Consider the following 22,385-nt stretch of genomic DNA (forward strand, 5'->3'; position numbering starts at 1 on the left):
ATCTGACAATGTGGAGAACCTCCTGGCAGCTGCTGAGCATCTCAGTGTCCTGGGCATCGTGCAGCGCTGCTGTGACTTTCTGTATGAGCAGCTCTGCCTCGACAACTGTGTTGGGCTTCTCAAAATTGGAGATGTCTACTGCCTAAACGAGCTGTGCCAGTCTGCATTCGACTTCATCCTAAAAAACTTCAAGAAGGTTGCCATCACATCAAACGAGTTCCCAGAACTCACCCTGGAACAACTTTCTGACATCATAGAGCAGGATGAGCTGAATGTCAGACAAGAGGATGTGGTGTTTGACGGCACCATCCGGTGGATCGAGCACGAGCCTGCCACCCGAGAGGCGTACATTTCAGTTCTGTTGCCCAAGGTGAGTATAGTTATACTATGTTCGCATTGACTTGTGTATATAACAATAGAATGCTCATTGAGTGAAGTCCTTATTACTGTAGCTAGAGCCTGAACCTCCATTTTCATGTCCCATAAGTCTACAACCAAGGCTTCCAGGTATTACACCTGGGAGGAGAGTGTAACAAATAATGGAAAACAACACACTCAAATGTCTTACATGAAATAAGTGTTAGCTGACACATCTGAGACTTTCTATGTAAATGGCTTCAGCTAAAGAAATTAAAATTTGCACTTACTGCTGTATCCTTAATGTTAGGAATTGCTCATCTCCAGAGATTCACAGAAAGCACTAAGGAACTCATGGGAATTCTTTCATTCTTGTTTCCTGTGTAGGTTCGCATGGCTCGTATGGATCCGGAGTACTTTATGAAGATCGTCAAAGCCAACGATCTGGTGAAGGCTAATGCGGCATGCAGGCCAATTATCAGTGATGTATTGAAGATCATATATAATCTCGACGATAAAAGTCCACAATTTGACTTTGAAAGGCCACTGATCTGGCCGTCTGGTCGGGGTCTGGGCTGGTGCGCTTCTCGGCTGCTGCGGGGTCCAGGGTGGTCTTCTGGTCTCCTCGTCAGAGGACAAAAATGGGGTCCACATAGAGTATATATGGGGAGTGAGAGTATGTGTACAGCGTTCATTTCTGTGTATCTCTATGTTGGGTGAATGTGTAAATATTTGTTTATGTGTGCATGAGGGTGGGAACGTATGCTTGTGTATGTGTGTGCCTGTTTGTCTATACGCATGTGTCAGGTTGGGTCCTAGACTCCACCCGAAATAACATCTCGGGCTCTATTCCCCCCCGCCACACTCCCTGCCGGTGGATGGGGCCCCCGGCCGCTGGTGCGTTGGTGGTTCTCGATGTCCGGGGCTGGGTGCTCGGGTGGGTGCTGGCTCGCCCTCGGCGGTTGCCTGGCGGGATTTGGCCCTCCTGGCTCTGTCGGGCCCTTGCTGGGGGGTGGGGGGGCCCTTGGATCTCTGGGCCCAGGGCCTGGTCTGCGGCCCCCTGGGGCTCCTGCACGGTGGCTGCCGGATGGCCTCCCTCCGGAGCTCTCCTCTGCCCTTTTCTGGGTGAGGGGCTGCTATTCTCCCTGTGGTGGTCCTCCGGGGGCTCCCATGCCCTGGGGGGCCTCTGGCTGTCTGGGGTCCGGGCCTCCTCCGTGTCTGCTTCATGTCCTGAGGGATGGGGCTGTGGCTCCCCACACACACTAAAAGAAAAAGAAAGGCCACTGATCCGCCCACTCCTGCCCGCTGACATCTTATTGGCCATTGGTGGCTGGAATTTCCGCAAAACCAATTGGATTGAAGCCTATGACACCCGGGCCGACCACTGGGTCGATGTAACGCAGGGGCAGGAGACTCGCCAGTCCGCCCATGGCAGTGTGTACTTAAATGGCTTCGTGTATTGTTTTGGGGGTTTTGATGGCCACAATTTCACCAACACTGTACGCAGATTTGACCCCGTCGCACGGACATGGCAGCACATGGCACCGATGCACTGGTGCCACTGAAATGTTAGCGTGGCCGTAATTAATGGTTCCATCTATGTAATGGGTGGCCATTTACGCTTCTCGCCTCTAATCATAATCGAGTGATATGACCAAGAAGCCAACGAGTGGACCATCATCCAGCCCATGAACGAGGAGCGACAGGATGCCAGTGCCACCACCCTGAATGGAAAGGTAGGTTAATAGGAGGGCGTCTGACTGTGGTTACCCTCATTTTCCCCTTGAAATTGATTATGTTACATACTCAGTAGCTCGCTTTGTCTTCAAATGCTTGATTTCAATCCATAATTGTTAAGTTCAGTAAACGTCAGTGTTTAGATAAAACATAAATGACCTTGCATTGTTGCTCTGCATTAGTGGCACATTGGGCAGTGCTGTGGTGTCCAGCTCTGTGTTTTTGCAATTTTGCCCACAGCCCAAGACTTGTGAGATACAATAACTGGTGTTAACATAGGAGCTTTCCCCAATTCCAGTCCTGGAGGGTCAGAATCCTAAACAATTTGCAGATTTCCCTATTCAAACAAACCTAGTGAACTTAATTAGCTGATTAAGCTGCGGTTCACAAGGGAAATGATCACAACTAACTGTAAATTCCCTACCTTTGCCCATATGCTTCCTGTGGTAGGTTCCAGGTTCACCACCACCCTGTACCGAATAAACTTTTATGGAAGATGGATGGATTAAACATCTATTAGCTAAATGTACATTTACGCTTTCTAGATCTCCATCTCCAATCATGTACAGCATAACACACATCACTTTTGAACCATTTTTCCTAGATATATATTTGTGGGGGTAGCAAGGGAGCTCAGACTAATTCCACTGCCGAGTGCTATGATCCACTCACGGGCGAATGGACCTTGATCACCCCAATGAGCACTCGCCGACGTGGCCTTGGAGTAGCGGCATATCAGGGAAAGATCTATGTGGTGAGTGATTCCTTTCTTGTACTCTGAAACAAAGGAGTCAAATCTCAAGATTTATCTGAGACTCATATTTTTTGTCACTGCTGCTGTGTCACAGATTGTAATGCGCTTAAATCAAACAAAAGAATTCAGTGGATAAAATCACCTGCTGGGAAGGCCCATCTCAATACACATACTGTATGCTCCCTGCATATCAGGGTTATAAACGAATATTCTTGGGTAGTAAAGCTTAGATTTTTGATTACAGTTATATTCTGTAGTTCCATACATAATTGCTCTGGTTGTTGTTTTTTCCAGGGTCTGACTACAAGTATTATTTTTAGTGCTAATAAAAATAATAATAAAAGCAAAATATATGATTTTTTTTATATCTCATATCTTTTTTTGATGGATGACAGTTTTCACTGAATTGTACAGGTTTTCTGTTGCCCAAATCCCCTTTTTTCACTGCAGTTATGTTGACATGTATGTTGAACACAAATTAGTTATAAGGTTGTGTCCTATATAGACAATGGGAGGTTCTGTGCAGCCTGCTATTATAGGGCGATAATTCCTTAAGAGTTCCTGACTTTGAGAAAGCTGATATTTACTTATCCGTTTGGTACCTGAGTGATCACTTACCATTGGTGTCTCGCAGGTGGGCGGTACCAACGGGGCTCATCCAATGTGGAGTATGGAGGTTTATGACCCTGCAACTAACCAATGGCACGCTGCGCCTCCCATGACAAAACCAAGAAGCTACTTCGGCATCGCAGTGTTGGACGGCTTGCTGTTTGCAATGGGCGTCTGATGGGTTCAGAGTCACTGCCAAGGTGGAATGCTATGATGCAGAGAAAGGCAGCTGGTACCGTGCGCAGGACATGATTACGCCCAAGAGGAACTTCAGCTGCTGCACAGTGCCCCCCCGCATCGTACAGTATGCTGCACCTCGCCCACCTGCCCCCATCTGCCTGCCTGGTGGGTAACCAGGTTACGCATCTGCCGGTGTGGCTAGCAGCACTGGACTTAATCAACAGAAACAGTGGACAATAACAAGAATCAGAAACATTCACCAAAATAAGGAAATGCCTCTTGAATAATGGACTGAGGGAACAGAACTTGGACCTTACAGTGGAGTCAGAGCATAGAGGTTAAGGCACTAGAACAGCTATCAAAATGCAATTATGGCAAGACAATTGCTTTCCTTTGTTATCGGATGCTGTAGCGGTTTGCTCCTGTTGGGTAACATGCCACTTGTTTGCATGCATTTGTTAATTGCCTTGTTCTCTCCAACCATTTCTCTGTCTTAGAGCATCTGCCAAATGAATAATACACAGAGCACAACTATAGCAGAGCTCAGCTGGGACCTCCTGCATGCTTTTACAGCAAGCAATGAGTGTGCTCTTCTAGAACGGATTTAATATCTGGCTACGGTTGTTGGGGACACATGTGTTAGATATGTGAAATGCTTTATTCATACAAATAAAGCCCTTATATTTGTATTTTTATCACATGTGGTATCATATTAATTTCATGAGTAGTATCTTCATAGAATTTGTGCCGTGTGTGTGGTGTTCTCCATATGAATTAATATCTCAATTAAACATTATAACCAAGATGCAGCCAAAGCCCCAAAAATAAATTCTGAATATCAGTCATTTAACAAAAACAATACAGAACAATGTTCTTCGACCTGATCCACAGGAACCCCCAGTCCGTCCACGTTTTTGCTCCTTGCCAGACAGCTGGTGCTGGGAGAGAGCAAAAACATGGACTGTCTGAGGGTCCACAAGAAACACTGATAAAACATAATATATATGCAGACCGAATGTCTATGGCACCCCCTAAAGGAGCATCATATCCGTAAAGAACTGGCTAAGGTTTCATGCCACAGGACCCTCCTGAGCATGAAAGCCAGCTTCTGCTTCTGGTTCCAGCACTTAGCCAATCTACTGACCCTTCATCACCGATTGCGGAGTTGGAAACATTCAGGTGGATCAGCTGACCTGCATGCTTGCATCCAATCAGAAGCAGCAAATTTCCCTCCATTTTCCCCTTCACCTTCTTTTTCTCTTATCAGCTTACAGTTATATTTCCTGTTACTCATCTCAGTTGGTCCTAGTGAATTAATATTCTCTCATTTGTTAAGTGCTACTATTTATTGTCTTTCTGTGAGTTAAACTGAAGGTTACTTTCCCCTATAGACCGTCTCTTCCTGCTATCAGGCAATCATAGGCCAGTGGGACAGGAGGGAGAGTTCTACCCTTTTTCACTCAGGGTGACTGGAATTTTCCAAACAAACGGGCAGTTACAGAATCCCCCATTTGTTGCAGTCTCCAGAAAAGTGTTATATATGAACCATGTGGTACAGTCTGATTAGACAAAAGCATCCCACAGAGCTGTTTCTGATCTAAATGAACAAATTCTGAATTATGACTCTTGAGCTGTTGATTTTAGAGTTTTCTGCCATCTGGAGTAGAAATTCTTACTTATTCTGACTTATTAAGTCGAAATTCTGATTTTTTTCCCCTCACAATTCTTACTTTATTTCTCATTATTCTGAGTACTTCTCTAACAACCAGCAATTAATCGGAGACATCACTTCTGCTCCAGCTTTAAGGGTTCAGTGAGATTTGCATACAGCAGCAGACAGGAGCGAAGGCTACAATGGCTGTATCTGCTCTGTCCAGGCATTTTATTATTTCCAATTGTGTGTGTGAATGGTAGCCTACATCGGAACTTGTAATTAATTATCCTGTAAATGTTAAGCTGGTTTGAAATGAAAATGGGCAATAGAACTTATCTCTTGCCTAATAAGTTGCGGTACAAGCATATCTAACGTTAATGCTTCGTGCATTAGACATATATAATATGATGTCTACCATTAATGTAATAACTGCCAATAATGTGCTAATTTTCCCCCTTAATGTAATAAAGGCTGATACAGTAATAACTTACCAATATCATACTAACATATTTGAATCAAAAAGGCCTCACATTATTACATTATAGGCTTTATTACACAAAAAAACTGGAAAAATGTTATGTTATTAGCAGTTATATTAACAGTAGTTTACAGTACAGTTTACACAGCAGTGATTAGCTGATACAGACCCTAACAATCGTGACATCACACAATTTCTTTTGACTGCTTATGATGTTTTGAACACTACTGTACACACACGTACACACACACACACGCACATATATATATATATATATATATATATATATATATATATATATATATATATATTTATATGGTTGATTGCCCACAAAACTCAACTGTGATTAATCAGCCTGTTCTCCAGACCAAAGGACAGTGAAAGCCATTCTAAATTAACCTACAAGAAGCAATTCCTGAACACAAAGAAGAAGATGTGCTACATGTCTTTATGGGGACTCTGCATTCATGTCTATGGGCAAAACCCTAATCCCAACTATGAAAACGTTATCCCCTACCCAGCCCGAACCCACACTCGTTGCTGTTGTAGTTCTCTCCTACCATTTATATTGTCACAATGAACTATATCCTAAGATGTACAAGTAAAAAGTTTGTATATAGTATAGCATGAAAAAGAATAAGAAGAAAACTCAGCCAGAGTGGAATTGTTTATATATATATATATATATATATATATATATATATATATATATATATATATATATATATATATATAAATATATAAAACACTCCTGCGCTCTTGCGTTGTGTACACCCAAAATGACGATTCCACCATACACTGCGGCTAGGCTATATCGAGTGTGATGTTAGCTGCAAAAGACGCAAGCTGATCCCAACTTCACTTTGCTACTCGTCCACTGTAAAAGCAGGGCCACAAATAAAACACCACCTACGTCTCTGTGCTCAATTCAAACGGAAAATGTCGCCAAATCCATTCGCCATTTCACTATGTGCTGGCTAGTCATGGCGCGAGCATTAGCTATGGACGCGAACAGCTTCAGCTTATCTTGCAACAATTCAGCTCGACTGTATAAACTTCAGCCAAACACAACATTCTGTGTCAAGTGAGAATTCTAACGATAAATAATAATTACTTACATCGTTCAATGGGCGCCCTCGGAATATCTGTCCTGTCGCTACTCCCATCCACTTCTAACTTAACTCATCCATCTGTGTGGGGGTGCGCAAGAACGATGGGTGCCGTGAAGCTGCAGGAAAACAAACTTAAAAACCTGCACGGAAATATATTAAACGTGGAGGAGTTAGTCGGCAAAAGTGAGGAATTACAAAAAATAAAATAAAAAAAACGATTTCTCAAGAAAAGATCATAAAACAGGAAAATGGTCAATAGCTCATGGAGTGATATTGCACACTGTACCTTGATTGTAACATAACTGCTCTATAATACATAATCGATTATATTCAATAGCGTTCAGGATTTGGGTGAAGTGTACTGTACACAGCACAATAATCATTGTGATAATTCCAGACTTGCTGCAATACGTTTTCATGACCGTATTGGGGATATATGCGGTCCGATAAATACGTCCGCCTTGTGCTAAATGTGGACCAAAACAGACGGACCGCCCAGCCCAGTTTTCAAGGACTATTCTTGTTCCAAATAATTGCCACAACGGGCCAACCAGATTTAGCCCATAAAATAATGTCCTGTGGACATTTGTTGCTCAGTGGCTTATGTTTAAGGTGGAAACTAGGGAATAAGATACGAACTTTAACCTCGTTCCTGACAGACATGTAAAGGACCTTTTTTGTTTTTCATTTTTAGAAACGTAGCGGAGGAGAAAAAACATGAAAACATTTATTTTTTTATTTTTTTATTTCGGGAATTCGTGATTTGACTATTCTTACATAATACAAAACTTAAATTCTAAGATAAGCACGGTATACATTTTCCAAAAGTGATGTTAAAAACACTTGTTCTTCTTGTACAGCTGATTGCGCATAGAAAATATTTTCCCCCCAATCAATTTCGAATCTCAAATATAGATTTAAAAATAAACATTACGGTATCTTAGCATAATGTGACGCAAAAGTGCGGTTTTTGCGTATTAGAACGTATCTACACGTCATTTAGAGTGATATAAAAAGGAGAAAGAGACGAGACATCCACATTTTTGAATAATGATGGCACACGACATGGAGCGAGTACTGATGTCCCCGGCGTTCGAAGTGTTCAACAAGCTTCGGCTGGCAGGACAGCTTTGTGACGTGGTCCTCATCGCAGACGGTGTTAAATTCAACGCCCATAGAGTAATTCTGTGTGGCTGTAGCTCCTACTTCCAGTAAGTAGCTGTGACCCATATATGAAGATGAGAAAACAGCAAGGAGTCAGTTTTTATCTCTCGTTAGCAATGACTTCTCCTTGGCAATAAGGCTCTAGGTTGACAGAAAGTTTATATTAATGTACATTATATTAAATTATATTAATGTAGGTCAGTGCTGATCAGAAATATTTCTGATAAGTGTACCACCTTAACTTTTACCATATAATAATAATAATAACAATAATAATGGTATAAATATATAAAAAAGGGGACCATGTCAAACAGGCAAAACAAAGTATTCCGGGGGACTTGCCCACCAGCCCAAGTAAAATATATTAAAGGGAGAGCTACTGTTGGAAAAATAAGAATTAAAGCCACCGGTCCCTAGTTCTTAGATGCCTATATGATCATCTGTAGCAGGGGGTCCTTATCACTGCTTAATTTCCATTTGGGGGTCCCTGGTTCAGAAGATTTAGAAAACCCCTTATTTAACTTTGCCTGCAAAACCCATATTTATTAGATGAGTCACTTCTGGATTGTGTTTCAGGGATCTGTTCGCCAGTGGCTGGAGTGATTCAGGAAAGCAGGAGTACCAACTCCCAGGCATTTCCCCAGAAACATTGAGGCAGGTCATAGAGTACGCCTACACGTACTCTGTGGTCATCACAGCTGACAATGTGGAGAACCTCCTGGCAGCTGCTGATTATCTCAGTGTCCTGGGCATCGTGCAGCGCTGCAGTGATTTCCTGCATGAGCAGCTCTGCCTCAACAACTGCATTGGCCTTCTTAAAATCGCCGATGTCTACTGCGTAAACGAGCTGCACCAGTCTGCATTCAACTTCATCTTGAAAAACTTCAAGGAGGTTGCCATCAGCTCAAACGAGTTCCCAGAACTAAGTCTTGAACAACTTTCTGACATCATACAGCAGGATGAGCTTAATGTCAGAGAAGAGGATGTGGTGTTTGAGGCCATCCTCCGGTGGATCGAGCACGATCCTGCCACCCGAGAGGCGTACATTTCAGTTCTGTTGCCCAAGGTGAGTATAGTTATACTATGTTCTCATTGACTTGTGTATATAACAATAGAATGCTCATTGAGTGAAGTCCTTATTACTGTAGCTAGACCCCGAACCTCCATTTTCATGTCCCATAAGTCTACAACCAAGGCTTCCAGGTATTACACCTGGGAGGAGAGTGTAACAAATAATGGAAAACAACACACTCAAATGTCTTACATGAAATAAGTGTTAGCTGACACATCTGAGACTTTCTATGGCTTCAGCTAAAGAAATTAAAATTTGCACTTACTGCTGTATCCTTAATGTTAAGAATTGCTCATCTCCAGAGATTCACAGAAAGCACTAAGGAACTCATGGGAATTCTCTCATTCTTGTTTCCTGTGTAGGTTCGCATGGCTCGTATGGATCCGGAGTACTTTATGAAGATCGTCAAAGCCAACGATCTGGTGAAGGCTAATGCGACGTGCAGGCGAATTACCAGTGATGTACTGAAGATGATATATGATCTCGATGATAAAAGTCCACGATCTGACTTTGAAAGGCCACTGATACGCCCGCGCCTGCCCGCTGACATCTTATTGGCCATTGGTGGCTGGAATTTCCGCACAACCAATTACATTGATGCGTATGACACCCGGGCCGACAACTGGGTCGATATAACGCAGGGGCAGGAGGCTCGCCAGTCTGCCCATGGCAGCGTGTACTTAAATGGCTTCGTGTATTGTTTTGGGGGTTATGATGGCCATAATTTCACCAACACTGTACGCAGATTTGACCCTGTCGCACGGACATGGCAGCACATGGCCCCGATGCACTGGTGCCGCTGTAGTGTCAGTGTGGCCGTAAGTAACGGCTTCATCTATGTGATGGGTGGCCGTTTAGGCGTGTCGCCTCTGAATATTGTTGAGCGATATGACCCAAAAGCCAACGAATGGACCATCATCCAGCCCATGAACGAGGAGCGACAGGATGCCAGTGCCACCACCCTGAATGGAAAGGTAGGTTAATAGGAGGGCGTCTGACTGTGGTTACCCTCATTTTCCCCTTGAAATTGATTATGTTACATACTCAGTAGCTCGCTTTGTCTTCAAATGCTTGATTTCAATCCATAATTGTTAAGTTCAGTAAACGTCAGTGTTTAGATAAAACATACATGACCTTGCATTGTTGCTCTGCATTAGTGGCACATTGGGCAGTGCTGTGGTGTCCAGCTCTGTGTTTTTGCAATTTTGCCACAGCCCAAGACTTGTGAGATACAATAACTGGTGTTAACGTAGGAGCTTTACCCAATTCCAGTCCTGGAGGGTCAGAATCCTAAACAATTTGCAGATTTCCCTATTCAAACAAACCTAGTGAACTTAATAATTAGCTGATTAAGTTGTGGTTCACAAGGGAAATGATCACAACTAACTGTAAATTCCCTACCTTTGCCCATATGCTTCCTGTGGTAGGCTCCAGGTTCACAACCACCCTGTACTGAATAGACTTTTATGGAAGATGGATGGATTAAACATCTATTAGCTAAATGTACATTTACGCTTTCTAGATCTCCATCTCCAATCATGTACAGCATAACACACATCATTTGTGAACCATCTTTCCTAGATATACATTTGTGGGGGTTGCAATGAAGCTCAGACCACTTCCACTGCCGAGTGCTATGATCCACTCACGGGCGAATGGACCTTGATCGCTCCCATGCGCACTCGCCGACGTGGCCTTGGAGTAGCTGCATATAAGGGAAAGATCTATGCGGTGAGTGATTCCTTTCTTGTACTCTGAAACAAAGGAGTCAAATCTCAAGATTTATCTGAGACTCATATTTTTTGTCACTGCTGCTGTGTCACAGATTGTAATGCGCTTAAATCAAACAAAAGAATTCAGTGGATGAAATGACCTGCTGGGAAGGCCCATCTCAATACACATACTGTATGCTCCCTGCATATCAGGGTTATAAACGAATATTCTTAGTAAAGCTTAGATTTTTGATTATAGTTATATTCTGTAGTTCCAGACCATAATTGCTCTGTTTGTTGTTTTTTTCAGTGTCTGACTACAAGTATTATTTTTAGTACTAATAAACATAATAATAAAAGCAAAATATATGAACATAAGAAGTCTTTTTTTGATGGTTGACAGTTTTCGCTGAATTGTACAGGTTTTCTGTTGCCCAAATCCCCTTTTTTCACTGCAGTTATGTTGACATGTGTGTTGAACACAAATTAGTAATAAGCTTGTGTCCTATATACACAATGGGAGGTTCTGTGCAGCCTGCTATTATAGGGCGATAATTCCTTAAGAGTTCCTGACTTTGAGAAAGCTGATATTTACTTATCTGTTTGGTACCTGAGTGATCACTTACCATTGGTGTCTCGCAGGTGGGCGGTACCAACGGGGCTTATCCAGTGCGGAGTATGGAGGCTTATGACCCTGCAACTAACCAGTGGCACGCTGTGCCTCCCATGAGACAACAAAGGAGCTATTTCGGCATCGCAGTGGTGGACGGCTTGCTGTTTGTAATGGGAGGCTCCGATGGGTTCGAAGTCACTGCAAAGGTGGAATGTTATGATGCAGAGAAAGGCAGCTGGTGCCGTGCGCAGGACATGATTACGCCTAAGAGGAACTTCAGCTGCTGCACAGTGCCTGCGCACCCCCGCTTCGTACAGTACGCTGCACCTCGCCCACCTGCCCCCATCTGCCTGCCTGGTGGGTAACCAGGTTATCATGTCTAACGTTAATGCTTCGTACATTAGACCTATATAATATGTGCCCTAGAGAGGTAAAGTGGGCTATCCCACAAAAACAAAGTTTTGAGAAAATTAGCTCCAAAGTTGAATTTAAAAAAAAAATAATCAGTGTGCCTGTACCCTACAATTGATATACATCATAGGTAGCACAGATCTCAGTATATTTAAAAGATAGATAGACCCTCAATAATTAATATTGGACACTAAACTCATTTTTGACTGACATGTGGGATAGCCCACTTTACCTCTCAAGGGCACATATGATACCTACCGTTAATGTAATAACTGCCAATAATGTGCTAATTTTCCCCCTTAATGTAATAAAGGCTGATACAGTAATATTTTGCCAATACCATACTAACATATTTGAATCAAAAACGCACCACATTACTACATTATATACTTTATTACACAAAAAACTGAAAAATTGTTATGTTATTAGCAGTTATATTAACAGTAGTTTAGCTGCTAGACAGCAGCTATTAGCTGCTATTAACAGCAGTGATTAGCTGCTACAAACCATAACAATCGTGACATCACACAATTTCTTTTGACTGCTTATGATTTTTTGCACACTACTGTACACACACATATATATGTACATATATATGTATATGGTTGATTGCCCACAAAAATCAACTGTGATTAATCAGCCTGTTCTCCAGACCAAAGAACTGTGAAAACCATTCTAACTTAACCTACAAGAAGCAATTCCTGAACACAAAGAAGAAGATGTGCTACGGCCCTGCTACACGCACACACACACACACACACACACATAAAAGGTATCTGTATCTTTGTGGGGACTCTGTTTCCATACTGAGCTCCAACCCGCAACACAATTAATCAGTGAGGAAATTCATAGTATTATCTCTTGTTATGTTATTTTTTAAAATTATTTATAATGTATTTAAAAGCCTATGGCAAACAGTAAGTTAATGATTTGAAATTACAGGTAACCACATGCTCAACAAGTGGCTGGCAGGGAACAAGGGAAACACTACAGACTGACAACAGGGGAGGACAAGAAAGACTGACAACACGTGGGACGAGATGACCAATGACACCTACTGGCCAAACAGGGAAGGGACACAGAATGGGACAGTTAAATAACACTGGCATTCCCTGAAGGATTTGGCATTCCCTGAAGCCAAGCTGTTAATTATTGTACTCCACGCCACCTCTGGTGATTGAATTGCAATGTAATGATTATGTTGTTCTATAATCTTATTGAATAAGTGTTATAAGTTGTTAGAAGTTATTTTTGTATTATTTTATACTTCATTTTTAACAGTGTGATTTTTGACCTGACAGCTTTGTTTGGCAGTAAAAAGCTTTAAGGGGGCAGTTTAATGGCTCCATACACAGCAATGTGTATAATGGCCAAAGTGTTCTTATTGAACATGCTTAATTTATTTTTGTATACATTTACATTTTTATTTTACAGACTTTATGTAAATGGCAACCAGCGCTTAAAAGTTTAACGTTTAAATAAATGTCTTATTTGGAGAACAATGGGTGGAAAAAATGTTATTTGTTGTCTGAAAACCAAAATACTTTTGAGAGCTTTGTACGATTTGTTAGCAGAATTACCTTATAGACCTGATACACTTTTGAATGCAATATAATTCTCCATGGCAGTAACCCAGCTGACTGGTGGAGCAAGTTCATTTTGTCTCTGCAAGACCTCAAAGTGAATTTGAAGATCATTGTCTCCGCAAAGACTATGAAGATTTTCAGGAGATACATGGAATCCACAGTTTCTTCCATTAAACCTAGAGTGCAATCCAACAAAATGTTTCAATAACAAAATTTACATTTCGAAAAGTGGCTTCTGGTTTGTTAGATGGGCAGTGTGCATTCCATAACTACTTGTAGTCATCTAGCTCTTTTTGTAGGACACCCAAAAAGCTGAATACTGTAGCAGCAAACATGTCTGTTGGTAACAGCCATTAAAGAGATTCCTCCGTCCAGAATTGCCCCCTAGTGGTGGAATAATATTGCAACGCAAATAATGGAGATTTCACTTCACTGTATTTTACAGCTAACGAAAATTTAATGTGTGTGTATACATTTTTTGTTTCATACATTTAAATTTGTATATACATATTTTATATAATAAACAACATTATAGTTGTTTAAAAGGCGGAAACTTCAATGTACACGAAGTCACCAATAAATTACATCTATTTATCCAACATGTTATATAATATACATACTGTGTTTGAAAACTTTGAAAAGCTTTACGATTTCAGGACAGATCAGCCACTCTATTAGGAACATTACGCTTTTTCGTTGCGGGTGTTAGCTTTGCTGCTGCTATTAATACTAATAATACATTAGCACAAAAAAGGCTGCATACGCCAAACTACGTCTTGCTTGTAAGTTAAAGACGTTTGACGTTCATTGCCGTGGGAAACTGCGGTTCTAGTGCTAAACCACTACCGAAAAGACTACAAAAGCTGCGTCGGTTAAAATAGAAGCGCCCCGTCAGGTTTTAAATAACTTTCTGTGTTGGCTATCGGTACGGGTCTGTATGGGACAGCTTCTGGATCCGGACCTGGACCGCGGTCTGCCTGTTACCTCTTGTCACGGGAACGCTCGGGGATCGCGGGCAGAGCGGCGATCGTTCGAGGCGAACGGGCAAGAAGGATGCAGGCAGGCGGAAGTCGGGGATTAACGAGGGTTTAATATACAAACTGGGAGCAGGAGACATGTAACGCCAACTAACATCAATGACAGACCAAGCAAACAGGGGAGACCAGGACTTAAATACACCAGACTGAATGACAGCAAACGGAAACAGCTGGGTACAATTCGGGAAACACACGTGGGTAATCAGGGGGCGTGGCACACACGAGGAGCGGACGAGCCGGGCATGACACCTCTGGTCTAAGTTATTCACTGGCAAATCAGGGTGCGCTTTTCTCAAGAATATTAATTTATCTTCCCAAACCACCCAGCAAAACGTAAATTCGCCACCGGGGTGTCCAATGAGCTCCGTACAGGCCGTTTGGAATGGTGGGCATCGTTGGTAGGTTGGTTCTTACTTGAATGTGTAATATTTACAATTGAGATAGTACTTAGTTATTGTCGGTTATTAGGTGTATAATGCTACGTAAGTGGTGATGAGTAAGTTGAATATTATTTGCTGTAAATTAGAAGTAAAAATTCTGAAGTTAAAAGGCATTGGACCATTAAAATACATTGGATACATGGAAATGATTTGTACATTAGACATTCAGTTGAACCTGTAAGAGGAATTGTTTTTTATATTGGAAATGAATATGCTTACCTGTACCTTTGAGAAAGAAAATGAGATCAGCTATAAAACAAAAAAATCAATTAAAGAAAATGCCAGAACATCTAACACATTTCCCTGCACCCGGTTTTCTATTGCTCTATCCCGCCTGACAGCGATAACAACACTATTTGAATTTAAATCAGCAAATACTTAAAAGCTAATGATTGGATCATTATTACGGCTCAGCTGCGTTATGCAACACTAAAGTGAAGTCAGCTGAGTACCTGAATCTCCTGAATGGCCAGGTTATCCCATCAATGGAGTTTTCCTTCCCTAATGGGATTGGCGTATTCCAGGACGAGAATGCCAAGATTCATCGGGCTCAAACTGTCAGAGCGGTTCAAGGAGCATGAGGAATCATTTTCACATATGAATTGGCTACGACACAGTCTTGACCTTAACCGTATTGGAAGTCTTTGAGTACTTAAGAAGACATTATGGAGTTGTTTAACTCATGTACAGTATTTTACAAGAATGAAGAACATATATGACTAATGACACATACATTTAATATAGTTTGCACATGAGTGTTAATATGCGTTATATATTGATATATAAAGCTTACAGTATATGACTTTGGTAAAAAAGCCAATTTGTCACCCTGTGCTGTGACTGTTCAAGGGCAATTCTAAGGGAAATTTAAGCTAAAATACAACTGCGAAACAAAGAAGTAATGATTTGAATTATGTTGCGATAAACACTGATATTGTTTTGTATGAAAAAATAAATCATGAAATATTTTGTCATATTACCCAGCCCTACCCCTGTCAACTCACTTCAAAAAATTCAAACCATCCCTGTTTTATAACCGGCTGTCTGCCTTTAAAAATCTCAAGGCAGTAAAACTTTTTTTTTTTTTTCCCAACCTTAATATTCCATTATCTGATTTATAAATTGTGTTTATAAACTTTAGTCACAGCCTGATTGCTTGCTGATTGCATGATTTAATCGGAGTATTATGGATATTGTATTGTATTTCCTGCTGTCTCTTGTGAATGTGATTATTTTGTTTTTGTTCTATTCCACAGACGCTGTTGTACATCAAGGGGCCCAGGTGTCGGCTATAAGAAAAAAATCAACACAGGAATTTGTGAGTTGAGGCACCAGGTGAAGCGGATAAGGAACATGGAAAAACGGGAGCAAGTTAAACAGGATAACAGGCTGATCTTCATTTCTCTTTTTCTTCATCAGTTCCGCACCTTGTTTTAATAAGTGAAGACGTAAGACGGCCTGTTAAACAGGATAACAGGCTGATCTTCATTTCTCTTTTTCTTCATCAGTTCCGCACCTTGTTTTAATAAGTGAAGACGTAAGACGGCCTGTTAAACAGGATAACAGGCTGATCTTCATTTCTCTTTTTCTTCATCAGTTCCGCACCTTGTTTTAATAAGTGAAGACGTAAGACGGACTGTTAAACAGGATAGCAGGCGGTTCTTTTGGGTCTTTTATTTTTCTTTCCTTGCTCCGGACCCTCTGCTCACGTTGAAAGTTTGACGGCTGAAGGCCAAATAAGTAATAAGTTTGACAACGTGCTTTTGATATACTTTATTTTATAACCATTACAGATAGACGAAAATTTATTTTGTATGTATCAAAAAAGAATTAGAGACGTTTCTTGACTGAATACCCATTAGTCTGTGGCCTGCACCTGGCTGGTATGTTGTAAATAAATGTTATTATAGTCTTTATAATTGTGTACATGAATTGCACGTACATGTTACTATTTAAATGTGAATATTGGTAGTACATAGAAATCACTCACATACAGTCATGAAAAAGAAAGTACAGAACCATGGTTTTACGCATCAGAACATGTATAGGATTTTGTCTCTGCGTCTACCCCATCTTGCTCTTCATAGCTTTGGGGGGGTCACAGCATAGGGTCACCCATTGTGTGGCACCCCTGGAGCTGGGGGTTAAGGGCCTTGCTCACAGTCCCACAGACATGTGATTGTTCTGCCAAAGCCAGGCTTAAACTAGTGGGCCAGGTAATCCATGTCAGGAAGGACACTTCAAGCTACTCCAGGTTTTACAAACTACGTTAAAACTGAAAGGCACCTGTGCTTGGCTAAACAGCTCACGTCTTCTTGTACTTTGACTGCTTTGATTGAAAAACTCATCCAGCTGTTTGACATTAGCATTAGTGGCATATGCATGGTTATAGGAGACTGACCAATCAGCACGCAGCAAGAACTCAGCGCTTAACTGAGATCCAGGTTCTTTTAATTAAAATGGTATTTTTAAAATCCTGTCATAGTTCAATGTGTCCTCCCTGACATGGATTATCTGGTCACCATAACAAAGACAGACTCTGCTATTCCGAAAGGCTAAATGAGACATCTCTGTGGCTAATGTTGATTCTCCAGGAACTATATGATGATTCGTGACGACAGCCAATAAGATTTGCTGGGATAAATGTGATGTACATGAGTATGCATCAATAAAAAGGTCCAATCTAGGCTTATTTGCCTGTATAACTGATGTTTAATGTATGACCCTGTCTGTAATAATGTTACAATACAGTAAAAATGAAGTAATTCTGGACAAATAATAATGCTTAATCCCAGCAGTTGCATTAGCTTACAATGATGCTCCAAACAGTGTAATTTAAAAAATAATGGCTTTACTTATCGAAAATACCTCTTATGCATGATTATTAAACAGGCTTTTCTACAGGCCTGCCAGCAGGTGGCACCCTGGATGGTTCAGACAGTTACCAAGGATGCGGTATTTATACAAAATATCACGTATATTAAATCACAGGGACACGGAAAGAAAAACAGCAGAAGCTGGTAAAAGGTGTATACTGTAAGTATGACAGAGAGTTTGGGCATGAACCCATAACCTGATGGATTTTCCTTCAAGGTCTGCTATTTTACACCTTTGTGATTTACTGTTAAACTGTGACTTTTTAACAGAAATGGCATCTGCTCAATAAAAAACAGCGTGTTTCCTTATATATTGAAGGCATGTAGGACTGTAAACACAGGGTTTTTTTTTAATCTAATACCTGGAAATGAATTTCAGCTGTTTTTCATCATTTCTCAGACAGATAATCATTGCGATGTAAGCTGCGGAGCTAAGGGGGAAATAATTTCAGGTTCCCAGTAAGCAGAGAGACATCACTTGCTGGATTTCAGGTACCCAGTTAGCAGAGAGGCATCACACACTGGATTTCAGGTACCCAGTAAGCAGAGAGGCATCACTTGCTGGATTTCAGGTTCCCAGTAAGGAGAGAGGCATCCCATGCTGGATTTCAGGTTCCCAGTAAGGAGAGAGGCATCCCACGCTGGATTTCAGGTTCCCAGTAAGGAGAGAGGCATCCCACGCTGGATTTCAGGTTCCCAGTAAGGAGAGAGGCATCCCACGCTGGATTTCAGGTTCCCAGTAAGGAGAGAGGCATCCCACGCTGGATTTCAGGTTCCCAGTAAGGAGAGAGGCATCCCACGCTGGATTTCAGGTTCCCAGTAAGGAGAGAGGCACCACACACTGGATTTCAGGTTCCCAGTAAGGAGAGAGGCATCCCACGCTGGATTTCAGGTTCCCAGTAAGGAGAGAGGCATCATACACTGGATTTCAGGTTCCCAGTAAGGAGAGAGGCATCATACACTGGATTTCAGGTTCCCAGTAAGGAGAGAGGCATCCCACGCTGGATTTCAGGTTCCCAGTAAGGAGAGAGGCATCACACACTGGATTTCAGGTTCCCAGTAAGGAGAGAGGCATCCCACGCTGGATTTCAGGTTCCCAGTAAGGAGAGAGGCATCCCACGCTGGATTTCATGTTCCCAGTAAGGAGAGAGGCATCCCACACTGGATTTCAGGTTCCCAGTAAGGAGAGAGGCATCCCACGCTGGATTTCAGGTTCCCAGTAAGGAGAGAGGCATCCCACGCTGGATTTCAGGTTCCCAGTAAGGAGAGAGGCATCCCACGCTGGATTTCAGGTTCCCAGTAAGGAGAGAGGCATCACACACTGGATTTCAGGTTCCCAGTAAGGAGAGAGGCACCACACACTGGATTTCAGGTTCCCAGTAAGGAGAGAGGCATCCCACGCTGGATTTCAGGTTCCCAGTAAGGAGAGAGGCACCACACACTGGATTTCAGGTTCCCAGTAAGGAGAGAGGCATCCCACGCTGGATTTCAGGTTCCCAGTAAGGAGAGAGGCATCCCACGCTGGATTTCAGGTTCCCAGTAAGGAGAGAGGCACCACACACTGGATTTCAGGTTCCCAGTAAGGAGAGAGGCATCCCACGCTGGATTTCAGGTTCCCAGTAAGGAGAGAGGCATCCCACGCTGGATTTCAGGTTCCCAGTAAGGAGAGAGGCACCACACACTGGATTTCAGGTTCCCAGTAAGGAGAGAGGCATCCCACGCTGGATTTCAGGTTCCCAGTAAGGAGAGAGGCACCACACACTGGATTTCAGGTTCCCAGTAAGGAGAGAGGCATCCCACGCTGGATTTCAGGTTCCCAGTAAGGAGAGAGGCATCACACACTGGATTTCAGGTTCCCAGTAAGGAGAGAGGCACCACACACTGGATTTCAGGTTCCCAGTAAGGAGAGAGGCATCCCACGCTGGATTTCAGGTTCCCAGTAAGGAGAGAGGCACCACACACTGGATTTCAGGTTCCCAGTAAGGAGAGAGGCATCACACACTGGATTTCAGGTTCCCAGTAAGGAGAGAGGCATCACACACTGGATTTCCAGTTACTTCACACTAAGTCTAATTGTAACTCTTCAGATCACACCACTTTTCTGTTCTGTCGTCCTTGGGCCTTGACATGGCGGCCTCCTTTCAAAAGACATCTATATGCTAACTGCTTCTCCTGAAAACTTCTAATTTCCCATTAGACAGGTATTCAATAACTAGCATTGGCTGATCTTTTTGTGGCCCTGATACATATTCAGACTTTTGGTACAAGCAGTCATATTTTCCCATATTTAAGTACAGAAATACAGCAGTATCGCTATACAGTACATAAATAAAAGTAACCATCATGTAATTTAAGAAACCGAATAATAAAAACTATTATTTTTACTTTAATTAAATCTCCAGATTTCAATAATTCCACAATTTCATAAAACAAATTGTCATCAGTATTAGGAATGCAACTCGACGGAGATGTATGAATGATGAGCCAAAGAGATGCAAATGATTTCTTACTGGTTAAGACGGCGCATCTGACAGGCCGATGACAGAGATGTGATGTCTACGAAAGAAGGTGGACATTTTCGTAAAGACTGCTAAGAGTAACAAGCAAATGATTAATAACTGGTGTAACCTGTGACAAGCAGGAGATGAGCAGATCGATGATATCATGACAAAGCAAATTATTTCTCACTCAGAAGAGAATGACAAGCCAAGACAGAGTAACTGCAGGGAATTCTCTACATGAGAAAAGGGCAAGTTTCTATTAAGCTCCAGGATATGATCAGCTGGCTTTAGTGCTGAAGTAATGCCTGGTTCCCAGTCCTACTAGACGATTAATGATGTCCTGCTACCTGCTGATGACATTTTACTGGGTTTTCACATTTTCCTAGAGGGGTCTTGCTAATCCAAAGCACTAAACCGAAAACCAGTGGCTAATATTAGACGTCATACCTGTGCCACTGCAGGGATACATATGGAATACTGTAGTGGTTTAGCTGAATTGGTGTTTTAAAATTCTCCATTTTACATTTGTACTTTTAACGGTATTTGGTCGTTCTTATGTCTTGTGTCCATGTCTCAATATGTCAATGGGTGGATTTGTATACCCCTGAAAAACGCCCCACCCTACGTCTCAGACCCCAAACTTCACTCTCACCTCTGTAAGTGCATGTGTTTTAAAAATCAGAGCATCGTGGGATACGTGATGACAGACATAGCCCAATGTACTTTTTCTCGTGCACTTTTCAAATAAAGCTTGATTTCAGCCCGTGTTTCATGCTTCTTGTAATATATTTGTACGTCTGTAAATGCGCTCAGGAATTTACATTAGCAGCAGAAAGTGGCCGAGAAGGTGAAAGCTGTCGCTTCTGTAATTTTCTCGGCGTCTGACCTTTTCGCGACGTGAAACGTTTGAAAAAGGTCAGCTATGCACAGAGCAAAGTTTGCATATTAATTGCATATTGAAAGAAGGCGTCCTGTTCATTCGCAGCTCGTAATTACCCAAGCGTAAAGTTTAATTAATAATTCTGTAACTTGTAATGCTTTATAATGTTGAAATAGTTTTATGAGGGTATACCATTTGGGTCCCACATGGGACACACACATCTTTAGGTTATGCCAGGCCTGGGCAGTCTTACCCAGAAAGGGCCACTGTGACTGATTGGCTGAAGAGTCCTGCGTTTGAACAGACCTAAAGGTCATCCCAAAAACTTGCATTCACACCGGCCCTTTTCTTGTGTCGCTCTTTTCTCTACACTTCAATTTGCCAACTGAATATTTTCCTTTTTTTAAAATGATCCTAAATAATAAATTCATTTGTTCAAGCTTAAATTAGAAGACACGACCGTAAGCAACAATATACATTTTCATAACCGAATATATATATTTAGGCTACTCCTGAACGTTTGTACAGTACGTTCTTATTGCTTTATTTTAAAAATTGCTTTTATTTTCTCACAGTTTATAAATGACCAAATGCACGTGTGTGAAGTGAGAAATCGATGATTTTAGAAATGATGTGTGCAGGGGTTCGGGCTCTCTACAGATTGGGCTTAGCGTTTGAGGAAGAGAAGGATTGTCCGAGTGGATCTGAAGTAATTTCCAGGACTGTGTTTGTGCAGTGTGCTGTGCATGATGCAGGGGCCTTTCTGTCAAACATCACTGAGATGTAAGTAATTGAGCAGTTAGATGTCACCAGAGCACCCCCTCACTCTGTAAATGGATTTGCTCATCATGGCCTGTGACCAATAAAGAGACTTTTCTTCACGGTGGACAGAAAACGTCGCAGGCATTTCGACACTCTGTTATGCAACTACATATCTTCAATATTTATATAGGATAATGATCCCCGTTGAGAAATTGTCTTTTCGCCTACGTGGTCTTGCTCTCCGTGAGACACGCAGAGACAGGTGAGAGCGAGCTTGAGAGTGACGCCGCATGATCAGCCATGACATAGCACCCTTGGAGCTGGGGGTTAAGGGTTTTGCTCAAAGGCCTAAAACATCGTCACACTGCCAAACACTGGATTTGAACCGGCGACTTTACGATCACGGGCCCAGAGCCCTAACGTGTGGAGCCACACACAACGTCACCATTT

General features: G+C 42.0%; 2 protein-coding genes across 2 annotated transcripts; both read left to right on the forward strand.

The window, feature by feature from the left end:
• Positions 1–10: 10 nt before the first annotated feature.
• On the forward strand, positions 11–13,357 carry LOC125713022 (kelch-like protein 10). Its single transcript, XM_048983794.1, has 5 exons — positions 11–370; positions 9,480–10,091; positions 10,699–10,848; positions 11,472–11,799; positions 12,796–13,357. Exons 2-5 carry the CDS (start codon positions 9,486–9,488, stop codon positions 12,849–12,851), a joined length of 1,140 nt encoding a protein of 379 aa, XP_048839751.1. The 5' UTR covers positions 11–370; positions 9,480–9,485; the 3' UTR covers positions 12,852–13,357.
• LOC125713029 (kelch-like protein 10) lies at positions 1,455–3,820 on the forward strand. The gene is made up of 3 exons (XM_048983805.1): positions 1,455–2,093; positions 2,699–2,848; positions 3,483–3,820. The coding sequence occupies exons 1-3, from the start codon at positions 2,046–2,048 to the stop codon at positions 3,633–3,635; spliced, it is 351 nt and encodes a 116-aa protein (XP_048839762.1). The 5' UTR covers positions 1,455–2,045; the 3' UTR covers positions 3,636–3,820.
• Positions 13,358–22,385: the final 9,028 nt, after the last annotated feature.

Source organism: Brienomyrus brachyistius, chromosome 18 (genome assembly GCF_023856365.1).
Source record: "Brienomyrus brachyistius isolate T26 chromosome 18, BBRACH_0.4, whole genome shotgun sequence".
Classification (NCBI taxonomy): Eukaryota; Metazoa; Chordata; class Actinopteri; order Osteoglossiformes; family Mormyridae; genus Brienomyrus; species Brienomyrus brachyistius.

What these genes read in the sequence shown, in the direction of transcription:
- LOC125713029 (XM_048983805.1), top strand. Translation starts at nt 2,046, where the DNA reads ATGAACGAGGAGCGACAGGATGCCAGTGCCACCACCCTGAATGGAAAG. An exon ending in CCACCACCCTGAATGGAAAG is followed by an intron (nt 2,094 to 2,698) that starts GTAGGTTAATAG and finishes CATTTTTCCTAG; the next exon opens with ATATATATTTGTGGGGGTAG. An exon ending in ATCAGGGAAAGATCTATGTG is followed by an intron (nt 2,849 to 3,482) that starts GTGAGTGATTCC and finishes GGTGTCTCGCAG; the next exon opens with GTGGGCGGTACCAACGGGGC.
- LOC125713022 (XM_048983794.1), top strand. Translation starts at nt 9,486, where the DNA reads ATGGCTCGTATGGATCCGGAGTACTTTATGAAGATCGTCAAAGCCAAC. An exon ending in ATAAGGGAAAGATCTATGCG is followed by an intron (nt 10,849 to 11,471) that starts GTGAGTGATTCC and finishes GGTGTCTCGCAG; the next exon opens with GTGGGCGGTACCAACGGGGC. An exon ending in TGCCCCCATCTGCCTGCCTG is followed by an intron (nt 11,800 to 12,795) that starts GTGGGTAACCAG and finishes TTGAAATTACAG; the next exon opens with GTAACCACATGCTCAACAAG.